Raw genomic sequence first — 14940 nt, 5'->3', positions numbered from 1 at the left:
TGTTGTGGATAGATAATTATATTATATAATATCGATGCAGGAATATATCATCCTCTGACTCGTGATACAGCTATTGAATCACCAGTGCAAAACAGAAGAACTAGATTAATTAAAATAAGACTACACTTTCAACAGATTCCTTGGCAATTAGACTTGCTACTTAATGACTCCATTAAGATTTTTTCAGCAAATTCCACAGCGTGCAGTTTCTCTGCAGGTACCTCTTTTAGTACAGTCAATTTTCAATGTATGGAGTTTTCGCATTTACCAGCAGTAGTACGGTGGTTGCGCTCTCAGCCTGCAGTGATTGTTGTGAGAAAGACTATGAGTTACTCTGCTCTCCTTTCCCCTTTCACTTGTCTCTAACTGAGGTGTGTTCTCAGTCAGACCCTCCACAAGGCTCAACAGTATACTCCTTGTTTTCTTTAGATTATTATCTCTCAATTGGTCAGGACTCAGGACCCATCATCTTTTCAGTCAATCAGATGGAGCCAGTCATGCTGATTTCACACCTGACATGCATTAAAACCAAATCACATGACACACGCCCTCATGATTTGGCGGTCTATTTAAGCTGCAAGATTTCCAGTCTCTTTATCTGCTCTGCTCTGCCCTGAATCAGTACTGTGCTCCTGCTTTCAGCCCACCTCCGCCCCAGCATCCACCTATATCGATGCTGGGGTGGAGGTGAGAGGTTCCTCTTTAAACCCCAGACAGTATAAAACATGACAAAACAGAGAGACAGAGAACCACTGCTTTAAATACAGGAGTATGACCTAACGAGATAGAAAAGCGGTTAAAAAGTGGAGCCATTCCTCGCCAGTCTTGTCTTTTTCTTTAGGTATTCCAGCACATTCTGAGTCGTGAAGTTGCTGCTTGCAAAATACAATCAAACTGGGTTGATTTTTCGGTCACGTTAGTCAGTGTGTCAGCCAGCTTTGCAGATGGAAAAAATTACATTAAATCATCTTAAATACCATATTTTACAGCAAAACAAAGCCTGATAAGAGTCTGTAATTTTACCCCTTTTAGTGTTATTTTATATTTTTCAGCTAATCAGATTTGCTTGATTAGTTATTGCAGAATTGCTGTATAGTGTTATTATCATTACTGTGGTTCTTGCATTCTAATGCATCTCACTGACTTTTGAGTCAACTTGCAGTTCTCAACCCTAACAGTTATCATTAGAAAGGAGATCATTTCCATTGTCCACTTCTTTGTCTTGGAGACTCCATGGGAATCTTAGAAGGGCTTTACTTGAAATTAGACGAATGTTTTACACTTTTGAAGGTACAATTAATTGCAAATTAGATTAAATCGCAATATGGCCTGCTGCAATTTACAAATTGCAAAAGTTGCAATATTTCTTAAACTTGAAATGCGTCAAAGTACCAGTTTAATACTTTATTTGCAGCAGATATTATATGCACGTCATGTAAATATTTGTGTTGTTTTTTAGAATAAAAATTCCAGTTTTACTTATTTAAAATCAGATGACATAAAAATGATCATCCCTTCAAAATAAAATATCAAACTTGCAATATGAGCTGAAAAAATCGCAATTAGCTATTTGATTTAAATTGTTTCCCTAGTATATTCTATGTTATATTATGTAAGCTATAATAGAGAAAATTATTGCTTGTATTTATTGAAAAACATACAAGATATAGAGCATAAAATTTGCATATTAAATCGCAATCACAATATTGGGGGAAAAAATTGCAATTTGATTATTTTCAATCGTAGTCTGGAGATCCAAGGTGCTCCAAAGTATGTCCAAAGTGATACAAAACCACTCTTTGAGTGAGAAAGAAATCATAACGAGAGAAATTTACTAGGACTGGGCAATTAATTGCAAATTAGATTATATCGCAGTATGGCCTGCTGCAATTTTCAAATCGCAGAAGGTGCAATTTTTATTTAACCTGAAATTTGTGTCAAAATAACAATTTAGAACTTATTCTGTAGCAGAGATGTTATGCATTACATATGCAATCATGCTAGTGCCATATTTTTAGAATAATATACAAAAAATCCAACTGTCTTCATTTTTGTATGTTTTTCTTATTTAATATGAGAATTATATAAAAATTATCATTCCCTTTAATACAACAGTTCATATCAAATTTGCAAAATGAGTGAAAAAATTATCACAATTAGATATTTTTTAAATTGTTCTGCCCTAGTTTAATCTAATATTGTGTTGGTCATAGTTTCGAATGAATTATTGCTTGTTTTTGTTGTGAAATGCATGAGATGAGGGACTTAGGGAATAATTGCATATTAAATCGCAATCGCATCATTGGTAAAAAAAATAAATAAATAAATTAGATTGTTTTCCCAAATCGTTCAGCCCTAAAATTTACAGTAAAGAACACAGGTTGGTATGAACTACTTTGCCAAATCAAACATTTTTTGCACACATGGATCTAGAGCTTGGCTCTTTTTCTATGCTATCAATTTTAAATGTGTAAATCTTTCATTTTATTTTTACATTGAAAGATATTTAATAACCATATAAATGATGGTTAAAGCATTTAAAGTAGGTAGTTAATTAATCCAACATAATTAAAAGATGAGGTATATGTTTGAAGATAATAATTTAGCACTTTGTCAAAAGCACTTTTGAAAGTGAAACATTTGAGGTTGGCGTCACACTACATGGTTTGAGCCTGATTTTAGGCCAGATTTGCCTCCCCCGATGATCATGTGGTGCATCCCAAGTAGGGCCTCATCGCAAACCATTATTTGTCTTAATAATCTTCAGGTGTGTGGTGTCAACATGATTATTCTGCTCCAAACCACGTCATAGCTTCCCACACCCCGAATCAAAAATATCAAACACAGTAGGTATGTTTGATTCGAGGTTGTAATGCCTCAGTTGGAACACCTACAACAACCAATGACAGCATGTAGACCAGGTAGTGTCACCTGTCAGATCTTAACGCACTTTCACATCACACAAACATAAACACAGTTGTACCTTCATTCCAGCCAGGATTTCCTCCTGATTCTTTTCCTTGTTTTATGAGTTTCGGTGCAACTATAGCACACACCAAGACAGCTTATTATGGAGGGAGGTTATGTGATCATGCAAGGTCGCTGGCAGGTTGGCAGGTGTGTGGTGTCACAGTCTGGCTGAGTGGTCCTGTGTGCGTTCAGAGGATCATAAGATGAAAACCATCTGAATTTGTCTCTACGTCTGTGGTCTCCCACATTTTTAAAATTAAGATATAAAAATTGTCGTGTGTGGCCAACCTTAGTCCAAAATGCAAAAACACACTTTTACCTACTGTAAGGAGAATGACGGCAAAATAAAACTCTTTAAAAGCTACAAAAATATATCAACATTCCAGTAAAATCTGGGAAGAACTGCTAGCGACAGGAGATTTAAAGATACACAAGCTATGCCATGTAGACAAGGGTCTTCAGTATTTACAGTGAAAACCAGGCCTGAATTCTTACCATTGTTACATTAAAGACGTGTAAATCAGCTGTTTGAGTCAGTGCACTGTAAACTCAATCCTATGTATCTCTCCACTTGATGACTTTATTGATTTAAACACAAATAAGTAATCATCTTTTTCAATTGTTCTCCTCAGTGGTACCTGGAGTCTCACAAGCGAAGCCATCGTAATGCTGCCACAGGAGCAGCCAGCAGGAGGAAAGGAGTCAGCACCCGCTCCAAATCTCTGGTCTGGTGAAACACAGCACTGTGAGTGTTCTCTGGATTTAACGTCTCTACAGACTGTTACTTCACGCCTGTCTGCTTGTCCTCTTCTCATTTCCCTCTTTTTTTTATTGTCCTCTGAGTCACAGTGGATTTTTCCTGCCGTCTGCTTTTCTCTCATTTTGCAGAAAACAAACCGTGCAGCTATGTGGAGGGAATTCAGCAAATGTGTAAAATTCTGTGTTTAAGTGGTAAAAGAGGTTTGAGTTGTTATGTTTGAAAAAGACAGACTTTTATAGAGCACTTTGCACATTCACCAGCTGTTTTCCCTCTTAGTTTTGCTCTTCAGTCATCTCATTTGAGTATATTTCTGCCTCTGTTCTTTACAGAATTTTGTTTAATCATCCTGTTTTTTCTTCCTTTTAATGCTTCTTTCTTTTCTCAAATCTTCCTTCTTGTCTTCCTCTCTGCTCACAGTCTGATGGTGTTGATGAAAGGGAGAGAAACTTGTTGCGAAGAAGCGGTATGAAAACTTCCAATTGGGAAAACCAATGGACGTGTGGATTGAGCACAAAGCAGAGATGAAGGAAACAACCAGGATGCTTGAAGTACAAAGGATTTTCCCTGTTTGCTTTGGAACCAAATATTGTTGGAATCTGACATGTTTTTGTATAGTTACATTATGAAGCCAGCCAGCTTGCTGGACGGTGGCGCTGCTATCAAAAGAGAGAGATCAGTGACTAGAGGACTGGCTCACTATTGCTGTATATATCTGTATTTACTTACAACAGTTTGTAAATAGAGATCCATATGCAGAGGACTGATTTGTATGGCTGAAAAGCCTGACATAGGGGACAAAGGTGGACCATGGGAAGGGAGGGAATCAACAGGATCATGGCCTCCGTAGAAAACTGGTAACAAACTTGTTGTCAGTTTGCCAAACCACACAATATTTCAATTTGATTCATGCAAACAGTCCACAGTCTTATTTTGTTGCATCAACCAAGAGTTGCCATTTCTGTTATTACAGGATGAAATGTTTATTAATGACAGGGTTTGGATCAAGTGAGAGAAAAAGCCGAGTATGATTTCCTTAAAACTGTCTTTTCTCTTAGTCTTTTAGAGACTCATATCAATTGTGTGTTTTCTCATTTTTTGCCCTGTTTGTTGAACTGCATGAGGAAAGAGAATATAAAAAAAGGAGTTTTCTTTACTTTGACCAAACCCTGTTTAACCTCCAGATCTTCAGCTAGCTTGTTAGCCTGGTTAATAGCCTTGTTAAAGGAAAACCATTAGCCCGAGTCTGTGAGCTGAGTGGGTAATGCTGGGAAACAAGGCGGCCATTAAGGAAAAAAGCGACAGTCTTACTCACAGAATACCAAAAACTCACTTAAGTGACACTAATTTGGATGGGCTGAAGGTTATACAAAGAATGTAAGCCTTGTGCAGATGCTTAATAGATATTAAATAACACTGGCTTTGCGTTAATTTTCTGCTAAATATGGATTCTTTTTGCATATGGCAGCTGACGCTGAGGTGTTCAACCACAGGCGAAACATTCAAAGTATCAAATCAACACTGTTATTATCCCTTTATTGTAAATCACCTATGCTAATGTGTAAGAATCCAATTTACAGTGAGCAACTGCACATATGATTACAGACTTTGAATACATCTTTATGCAGAAAGGCTGACAATAACAGCCATTCTGATTAAAAACTGGAACACTTTATTTTCTTTTTAGTGACTTTAATTCTTGCAACCAATCACAGAGCTGCAGCTTCATGGCTGCAGTGATTTTGCAAAGCAGTCATGTCTCGACTGAGGTGATGAAGCAGCAGGTGTAACAGGATTGAAGTGACACCAGCTGTTTGGGAATCTACATTTTGTGGTGCTAATCCTGTTATAATGAGGCAAAATGTGGAAACAGACAAACTTTAAAGTTTACATTAAACATCAAATCCTGGGTCTCAACTTTTCTTTACCTTTAAAATCTCGACTTTTTAACCTAGTTTTCTTCTTCTAAGTGGGCTGCTTTAGTTTAACAGCACCCAGAGGTAGTCTTGAAACACTGGCACACGATTTAAGAGGAAGACTCTGAGGAAGACCAAATGTAGATATGTCTTAATATTGAAAGCCATGAAATGGAACAAAACCAGAAGAAAAGGAAAGACCAAACTTTATTTTTATAACTGCTGCAACAAGGTCTTGAGAACATGTAAATATGGATTCATCCTCGTGGATGGTATAAATAATAGTTATATTAGTCACAATAGTTACTGACTTGTACTTAACTGTTGGTTGACCATTTTCTTCAAACATGTCTGACTCATTGATTCTCTGTCCTTGTTTGCATCGTTCCACGATTAGTTGTCTTTTTTTGTAACTCGTTCCTTTTGAAGAAAGTTTGTGTTGGAATGAAGAGAACAGGAATTGAACCACAGCATCTTTATTTGTTAATCTCTTTTTATTTCATCATCAGTTGTTGATATTTCACCTTCTAGAGAAACCCGAGAGGAGTTAGAGGAGCCTTTCAGATGTGACGAGAATGTTAAGAACCAACCACTTAATAAATAAAAATGTACTGCTTCAAACCTCGCTGTGAGACTTTTGTGTGGCTTCGTTTTTTTTTTTGTCCTCGGATATGACTCACAAACTTCCATCAATCATGTTTGTTTACTGCATTTGCAGAGAGGAGATTTCATTTACCTTTTCAGGAATTGCTTCTTTAGACATCTGCATCTCTTTTGATTACAAGTTTCTAGTCTTGCATTATTTCCTACGCTGCAATACGGCCTGTGTTTTGATGCCTCCAAGAGTGATGCAAGCATTTATGCAGGTGAATTAAGGACGAGTTTTGGTGCATAATAGGCAACATATAGTATTGTATAGATATTAATTAACATTTTTAAGAGTCAGGCTTGAAAGTGTGACAAACACAATGATGCATTCAATGTTTTTCCTTCCATGTGACAAACTTTTTTCAAGCAGGTATAGTCTTATGCAGGATGGATGCATCATGGGAAATGGAGGATTTAGCTAAAAAGTTGTGTCTTTGTGCACCATCTTGAACATTATGCTTATTCTCAGTAAAATGAGGGAGATTTCCGAGCAAACGTGGCTTATTTTCTACAAGATATACACAGAAATGAATAATCTTTGCAGGTGGAAGAGCCTAAATTTCACCTGCACTCAAGACTAACCCTGAGATTAAAGAGGACTGACCTGTTTTATCCTAAGGAGTAAAAGCCTGATGAGCCCAGAATATACCTTGGGTATTAAAAAAGTTGGTCTATCTCATAACCTCCTAGCCCCCCTCAGAAAACAATCCTTTAAGAGCTCTTTTTTTGAACTGAAGTAATGTGTCTGAATTACCTTGAATCCCATTAACTATTTTAAAAAACACAGATGTTAAATTTTAATGCTATTGTGACACTGATAAGAAACATTGACAAACTTAAGAAAACAGCGTTTACCTCCACATCTCATTCTAGTCTTATCTCCTCTAACTTTAAAATTTACCTGTCTTAAGTCAGTTAAATAACACAATGCTTTTCTAAAGTGATTATCGTCATTCTTATTGTGTTTTTATGGTTGATTTTACCACAGCATTCTATTTTAATGGTACTTTTCAATTTATTGACCTACTTAATTCTAAATGCAGTATATCCCCCCGAACAAGGAGGCATAATCTGGACAGGAGAGGTGTACATGTGCATCATGAAAAAGTTCATTTTTTCCAGTAATTCAATTCACAAGTGAAACTTCCAAGTGGAACATTTCAAAAGTTTTTCTGTTTTAATCTTGATGATTACAGCACACAAAAAATCAACTATCTCAAAATATTAGAATATTTATTAGTTATTTCAGTAGTGTAAAGCACTCTAATCAAGGCTCAGTGGTTGAGCGTGCGTCCACAGAGGCTGTAGTCCTCAACTCACTGGTTGCAGCATTGATTTCCAGTCTCAGAATCAGAATAGGCAGGAAAACTCAAAAAAGTCATCTTTCAAAAAAAAAAAAAAAAGGTGGTATAATCAGCTAAATAACTCAAAACATCTGCAAATGTTTCCTGAGTTCTTATTCTCTCACTCTGATTCAGTGCACGGAATCACAATCATGCGGGAGACTGCTGACTTATCCAGGAGACCATCATTGACACCGTCCACATCAAACCAGATTCATGGAAAGTTGACTGGAAGGGAGAAGCGTGCTAAAGGTGCACAAGCAACAGGGATGAGCTTAGCCATTAGAGGATTGTCAAACAAAGCAGATTCAAAAGCTTTGGGAAGCTTCACAAGGGAAAGCAGAGGAACTTTATGGAGACGCTGATTTCCTTTTCTAGCAGGACTTGGCACCTGCCCACACTGAAGCCAAAACTACCAGAAAATGGTTTGCTGACCGTGGCATTACTGTGCTTGAGTGACCAGCCAACTGGCCTGACCTAAACCTCACAGGGAATCTCTGGAGTATTGTCAAAAGGAAGATGAGCGAGGTCAGACTAAACACCACTGATGAGGTGAAGGCTGCTATCACAGCAACCTGGGCTTCATAACACTTCAGCAGTGCCACAGACTGACTGCCTCCATGCCGCATTGCATTGATGCTGCAATTTGTGTGAAAGGAGCCCTAAGTACTGAGTGCGTAGCTTTCCATATCTGTTTTATAAATATAAATGCTTTTTGTAATATTCTCACAGTTGAGACAGTGGAATTTTGATTTTGTGAGCTGTAATCATTAAGATTAAAACAAAAAGTCTTGAAATGTTTTGCTTTGAGTGTGATGAACTGTTTGAATGAAATCACAGGGGAAAAGTGACTTTTTAAGGGTGTTCCAATTTTTTTGTTACTTATATGGGCTAGCCTTGACTTTACCCTGGGGTATAACCTGGACTATCCCAAAATATATCCTAGGTATAGTTTGACCAAGCAAACAAACATGAGACCTGTAGATGTCAATTTGAAAGCATGAGCAAATCTGACGCTGCAATTACACCCCTTTGGCCACAAGATGGTGCCATTGCACCGCGTCCCTGCCGCCCTCTTCCTCAGCAGTGAAGCCACAAATTGGACATGTTGCGCACATCTTCCACATTGTCACACGAGCGAACACCCGGGTCCGCTTCGATTGCCTGCTTGCTCCCTCCTCACAGCTTATCAAATTGTTATTACACAGCAGATGGGACGCGGTTCATTTATTTAATTCCATTCAGCCCCAAAGAGAGGCGCGTGGCGCTCTGCTTTTACAAGGGGAATCAATGGACGCAGTAAAAATGGATTGAAGTTGAGGCAATTAAAGAGTGTGGCGCAACGCCTGTGTGAGCATATTTTGATGACTTATTAATGTGTTCAAATAACCAAAGCCCTCTATTGTGGAAACTATCGATCCCATTGATTAGTAATAAACTTGATTGAATGGCTGGACTCTGCAGGACGACAGTGGCGCAATTAGATGATGATTTGGTGCCTGGGATAGGCATATGTTTCATGTAGAGAGAGGGGGAGGGTGTTTTCATCGGCTGTGGAGTCGTGCGCTGTCCCTTTCAGCACCAGCGACCGACCGGAGGAGCGAGAGAGGAGTGTGCGCGCGCGTGGAGGAGCTGCACGAGGGGGACTTCGCGCAGGGGGGAAAAAGGGTTTTATGCGCCAAGTGCGTAAAGCTTCGAGAGAGAGAGGGGGGAGACCGCGGATGGAAATCAGGTGGGTTTTACCAACAATATTGATCATGACTGACAGATTCCGTCTATGATGGATTCCTCTGCTCTCTCTCTCTCTCTCTCTCTCTCTCTCCCTCTCTCTGTAGCTCACTCTCTTTCTTTGCTATTGACTTCATTACAGGCAGCCTCCCTCTTTTGTCACCTTAAACAAGTGCGGGCGCAGTAATTGCGTTTTCACCAGGAAAATCCGCGCTGCTGCTCACGACACGCGCACTTTTTTCCTCTTATTTCCAAACATCCACCACCTCTGTATGGTGTCTTTATCATCTTGGATTATCTCACTGTCTCTAGATCCGTTTGCTGTTGTGGGAAAACCACCTCTCTCTCCAGGAGGACTGATATATTTGGGGGATAAAAAACTGCTGAGCTGCGCAAGGAAGTTGCCTGAGGCGGACAGGGACCCTGAAGAGTCCGCTGGGGGGGGGGAGGCTGGAGAGACGGAGCTCCTCACCCTCCACATACTACCGGATCAATTTGATTTCCTGAGGTACAATCACCTATTTCTCTCCTCTACTGGATTTTGGGGTCTCTCTCATTGTCTCACTTCCTTGGATTTTATTGACTCAGGCTTGTCATTTCACCTGGATTCTGTGCAATAGTGATTAAAGTGAAAGAGGTAAGCTGCATTTAAAAGGAGGCATGGAAAAGCTCCATAATATGTTCTCCCTGAAGATATCAATGAAATGGTGTTCCTCTGCTCTTACAGTGGATAGCACTGTCTTAATTAGGGTGCATTCAGAATACCATCACTGAAGGAAGCCTATAGCGCTGCATAATGAGCATACACCCATAGACTTTGATCTCCTGTATTTATATCTGAACCTCTGGGCTGCTGTTTTATCTCCAGACACATGACTTAAGAATGTCAGAGGCATGTCTTGTAGAAATAATGGCTGTGCTGTGGGTTTCTCTGCATTAATTCCTATGAAAATCAGTCAGAGATGACAAGCAAAATGCACACTTGCGTGCAGATTTCTTGTCATTTCCTGCCTGGATCTCATTTTTATTAAAGCCTCCTTATTTGTTCAGTCAGGGTAATCCAGTGCCACACAGGATTTGGGGGTGTATCCACAAAGGGGTGGGTGTTTATGTGGGTGAAGAGGGAGGAATTGCCATTCCGCCCACATTCTTGCTTGATCCACTAAAAAAAAAAAATCTCGTGAAAGTGGGGAAGCTGGTCAAGATGGGAGCAGAAGAGATTAAAAAAAAAGTGAGATATGATTGATAGGAGACGTACACAGAGGTGATGGTGAGTGTCAGGGAGAGAGAGTGGATTGCAGTGATGGAATGGGAGACTCAGAAACACCTAGTAAGACAGAGAGAGAGAGAAAAGCTATCAGTTTCTGAAAAGAGCAGCACGCTCCCCAGAGAGATGAGGAGGCGACGATGAGGAGACGCCGGCGGAGAGGGATGGGATTGTTGGAGAAGAAAAAGTGCAAATAAGAAAAAGAAGAAGGGGGGAGAAAAAGGGTCAAGAAGGCCAGGTTAGAGGAGAGATAGCACCGACTATCACCTGGACAGCCAGGTGCAGCCCTCTTGGCTTTCACCCTTCATTTTAGAGCAGGAAACCTCCTTTCTGTGACTTCCTTTAGGCTGATTTTAAAGAAGGTAACTCCCATGGGTGCAGAGGCTAAAGTTAAATTAGGGTGTTAGGATTACGTACAAAGCATTGTGTTGACACACAAGAGCGTCATCGGCATATTTGAGACGTAAAACTTTCAATAACCTCGGGGCTTAAGCTCACTCACCAGAACGCCCACATCTGATTTATTTTGGGCGCCTCTCCCAGGATGTTTGCATGTCGTTACATCATGAATTAATATTTTTATAAGTCATGAATATGCTCTCCCTGGATTAAAGACATCCATTAGGTCAATTTAAGTCCATGTGGAAGCTCTACCCTTTTGAAAAGATGCAGTTTCTTCTGCTGAGAAAGATGAAATGCAAGAGATGATCAACAGAAGCTGAGTCTGAGCGCCACAGTGGATCCTATTAGGGTTATATTTAGCCTGAATCCAAGGGAAAGTGTTGAATAAACAATATTGTGGCAAGAAGAATAGTGGCTAACCTATATATAAAGCAGGGGTTTTAATCATAGCGGGGCCTTGGCTGTGTTTGAGCAGCTTTGACCTAATTCCATGTAGAGTGGTGAGAAAATGATGAATTAATTGGGACAGAAATTATGGATGGTTTAGTGGAAGTGTTGCTTTAAAAATTCGAGCCTCGTCGGTAAAATTCAGAAGCATTAGTCTGCTGTATTTTTTTGGAAAATAAACTTTCATAGTTGGTGCTGTGCTTTAAGTTTAGACTGTCTTAATTTGTTGTTTTCTGAGTTATGTAATACCCTGGAAAAGCTGAAAGAAAGCAGCCTAAAAGCCCAGCATCTAGAAAATATGCAGTTGAAAACAATCATGAGGAGCTCTTATAGCAGTATACAGACAGGGACAGATCCACTAGGGGGGCCCTGGGGCTACCCAGAGCTGAAGGCCTACATAGCGCCATGATGAAGGATCTTCTACATTTAAGTTTATAATATGCTTTAGAGATGCATGCAGTACAGTCAGACACATTTGCAATTCATTAAACCAGCACACACTAACTCCCACAAAGTGAGCCTGAAGTCTTCTGGCCCCTTTGGGTCCAGGGCCCGGGGCAGTTTTACCTACTTGGTATTCCAGTCTTGAACATAGCCTGGGTTCATAAATGCATATAATCCACTCTTAAATGCCTGCAAGTTTAATGTGTTTATGTTTATCGGACAGAATAATATGGAAATGCAGAGAGAAGACGGCTAGCTTAGCTTAGCATAAAGACTCAAAACAAGGGGAAATGGATAGAATCACTGAAGTTGAGTTTAAAATAGTTAATATTTTAGCTTTTTTGTGCTAATTTTGCAACAAATAGCCTTGAAGATTTAACTTCTACATAACATTAATAAGTGAACTTTAGAAGGTCATTTGGCAGATTTTGTGACATTCAGACAAACTGTTTCTAGAGGAGTCTGGCTGCAGACTGTAGCTCTCAAACTCCCCCTCTTGTAGATAACTGTAATATGCCTCATCTGTCTGTAGGAAAACACAATAAACCTTTCAAAATAAAGTCAAATTAAACTTTATGTCAGGTTAGAAGGTGAGGGGTAGGATACCAAAAAGGAAAGTCAAAACCCTGACCTGCAAAATCTGACTACAAAACATTTAATAAAACCAAAAAAATGGTCTCCCTACAGGGGAAACACTTGTCCTCCATGAAAACATCCTAACGTAGGAAACCTAGCTTATGGAGCTACATTAGCTGCAAAAGCTACAGAGCTACATAGCTAACGTAGCTAAAGCTTGTGAAGCTAATTGATATCTATACTCATGAAGGTATGAAGCTAACATTAGCTACGTAAGCTACGCTATCTACATAGCTTACATAGATTTAGCTCTGCTTACGATAGCTCACTTTGCTTAAACTAACTTAGCCTCATTGTCTTATGTAGTAACTTTAACTTTGTAGCTAGCATTGCTATATTACCTCAGCTAAAGCTAGCTAAGCCAAAGCAAGCCACTGTTGAGGTATCTACTTCTAAAATGGGTCTATACATAATTTACCCCGGGGTTAGACCTCTGACCTTTTCGGTCAGTTTAGTCTGTAATGTTTGGTATGTAGTTATTTCATGAATGTAACTGCCACACTTGGTTTATAAATACAGTTGAATTAAAAACAAATCTTAAATGTGTTTTGACAGATGGCGTTTCACAGAGGGTCGTCTGATCTCTACGGTCTGCAGCCAGACTGTCTTGACTGTTTCTCACATTTTCAGCCTTGATGCTAGGCTAAGCTAACGAGCTGCTGAAGATGGCTTATGATTAAATACGAGAGTGGAGGCAAGAAACTGTGCTCCATGATGACACAATGTTGTTTTAAAAAGAAATACCGTCTATATGAGCTGGGAGATGAATCTCTGAGTGGTAAAAATAGAAGAGAAAGTAGCTAAAATGCGGGCCAAGCTGTATAACTGTATAATTGTTTTGTAATTCGAATGAACTCCTTGATATGAAGGAACGGGGTAAAGAAAACTTAAACATTCAACAGTCAGCCTTAAGCAGTATTGAGTGGTGTTGAGTTGAATCCAATATCATGACTGATTCTTAATCAAAATGCAACTTAAAGTTTCTGTTGGAGTTTATAGATGGCTGAAAATCAGATCAATACAGACACCTCGGTAGGGCATACAAGTCAAAAGAGGCTTTATATTAAATACACTCTTGAAAATGCCTCCTTTTGGACTGCTTGTAACCTGAAAGATGGTTTTATATATCCACTGTAAGGATGTATTTCACATTAATCTGGGAAAGCTCCCACATGAAGTGTTTGGGAAAGGACAGTTCCTGTAAGATGATCGGATTAATTTTCTGTCACATTCACGATGAGCCAATCAGAGCAAGAGGACAAAATGAGGTAATAGGCATGCACAGTGCAGGTATGAATCTGAACTCAGCACAGGCGTTGTAACTTATGAATGTTGGTTGTTGTTGGTGGATAAAAGTCATGCTGAGGCTGGTCGTGGGAAGTGTATGAAGCTCTTCTCTGCCGAGATAAGCTTACTGTCTGGCTATTTGCTCTTTTTTTAATAAAAAATATGGCCCAGATCTGATAAAACTGCCTCTAGAATTTGGCTACAACTATGGCAATCAAGAATGTTTTCAGGGCATTTTGCCTTCATTTATTTTAGGACAACTGAAGAGGGGAAACATGCAACCAGTGAGGACTGTAGCCTCTGTTTACGGGCGCCTTCTCTACCTACTGAGCTACACTGGTGCACGACCCTGTAAAACATTTGACAGTCTCATTTACACATAAATGTTGCCAATGATTCTGAAATTGTACAGGAATTTTGGAAATTATAAATGGAGCACTGGGTGTCTAGGGCTTCTCTTTTATTGCTTGCTATCAAGCAAGTATTAATATGGGTTGATTTAAAATATCACCATTCAGCTACAAAATAGTGATTTGTGGTTTTTGGGCCATATCACCCAGCCGTACTTGAATGCTCCTTTTATTGCAATAAAAACATGAAAAGGCCAGTTTTTTTGCTGATGAGGAGTGAAGGAAGTTGTCCCTTATGGTGGCAGGGGAATCATTTAGTATTTCGCCATGGGCCTTTGGAATCATCCAAACTTTTTCCCCTTATACGGCACCCCTGTTGGTGTTTATTGGTTTTTCATTCTATACAGTAAGCATGCAACAACATGAGAGAAGGCGATAAGCTAAATCCTCAGGGTATTAGCTGCTTTAAGCATATTATCACTTGAACCAACTGTGTTGTCAAGCTTATGCACATTTAATGGTGCTAATATGTAAAAACAGCTCTCAAAATTAAACTACCTGTTGAGATTCAGGCTCCGTGTGTGTTTGAGTTAGTGTGTAGCTGCTTGTAATGTGTTCATTTAGCTGCAGCACAAACAGCAGGTGTTTGAATGATGCAGCACGCCTGCTCCGAGGCGCTGCTCTCTGTCTTTTTCACTGCCGTCTCCTGTTTCTCTCACACTGTCTCACATGGTTTCACTTTCTG

The 14940-nt window shown here is 39.4% G+C and overlaps 2 protein-coding genes across 8 annotated transcripts in view; both read left to right on the top strand.

Moving 5' to 3' along the window:
- Positions 1 to 6265, top strand: part of znf800b (zinc finger protein 800b) — a 53207-nt gene extending 46942 nt beyond the window's left edge. For 4 of the 6 annotated variants that reach the window (XM_041780958.1, XM_041780956.1, XM_041780955.1 and 1 more), the window contains 2 exons: positions 3603 to 3715; positions 4148 to 6244. In XM_041780958.1, the coding sequence (XP_041636892.1) occupies positions 3603 to 3704 (102 nt within the window). In that variant the 3' untranslated portion in view covers positions 3705 to 3715; positions 4148 to 6244. Of the gene's footprint in view, positions 1 to 3602; positions 3716 to 4147 lie in introns of all 6 variants that reach the window. The other 2 variants (XR_005991569.1, XM_041780953.1) reach the window with 2 other exon arrangements.
- A 3510-nt stretch (positions 6266 to 9775) lies between these two features.
- Positions 9776 to 14940, top strand: part of grm8a (glutamate receptor, metabotropic 8a) — a 351812-nt gene continuing 346647 nt past the window's right edge. For both annotated transcript variants that reach the window (XM_041781265.1, XM_041781266.1), the window contains exon 1: positions 9776 to 9870. The gene's annotated coding sequence lies outside the window, so the exon portion shown is untranslated. The remainder of the gene's footprint in view (positions 9871 to 14940) is intronic.

This window comes from Cheilinus undulatus, linkage group 23 (assembly GCF_018320785.1).
Source record: "Cheilinus undulatus linkage group 23, ASM1832078v1, whole genome shotgun sequence".
Taxonomy (NCBI): Eukaryota; Metazoa; Chordata; class Actinopteri; order Labriformes; family Labridae; genus Cheilinus; species Cheilinus undulatus.
This window is presented reverse-complemented; position numbering and strand designations above follow the sequence as displayed.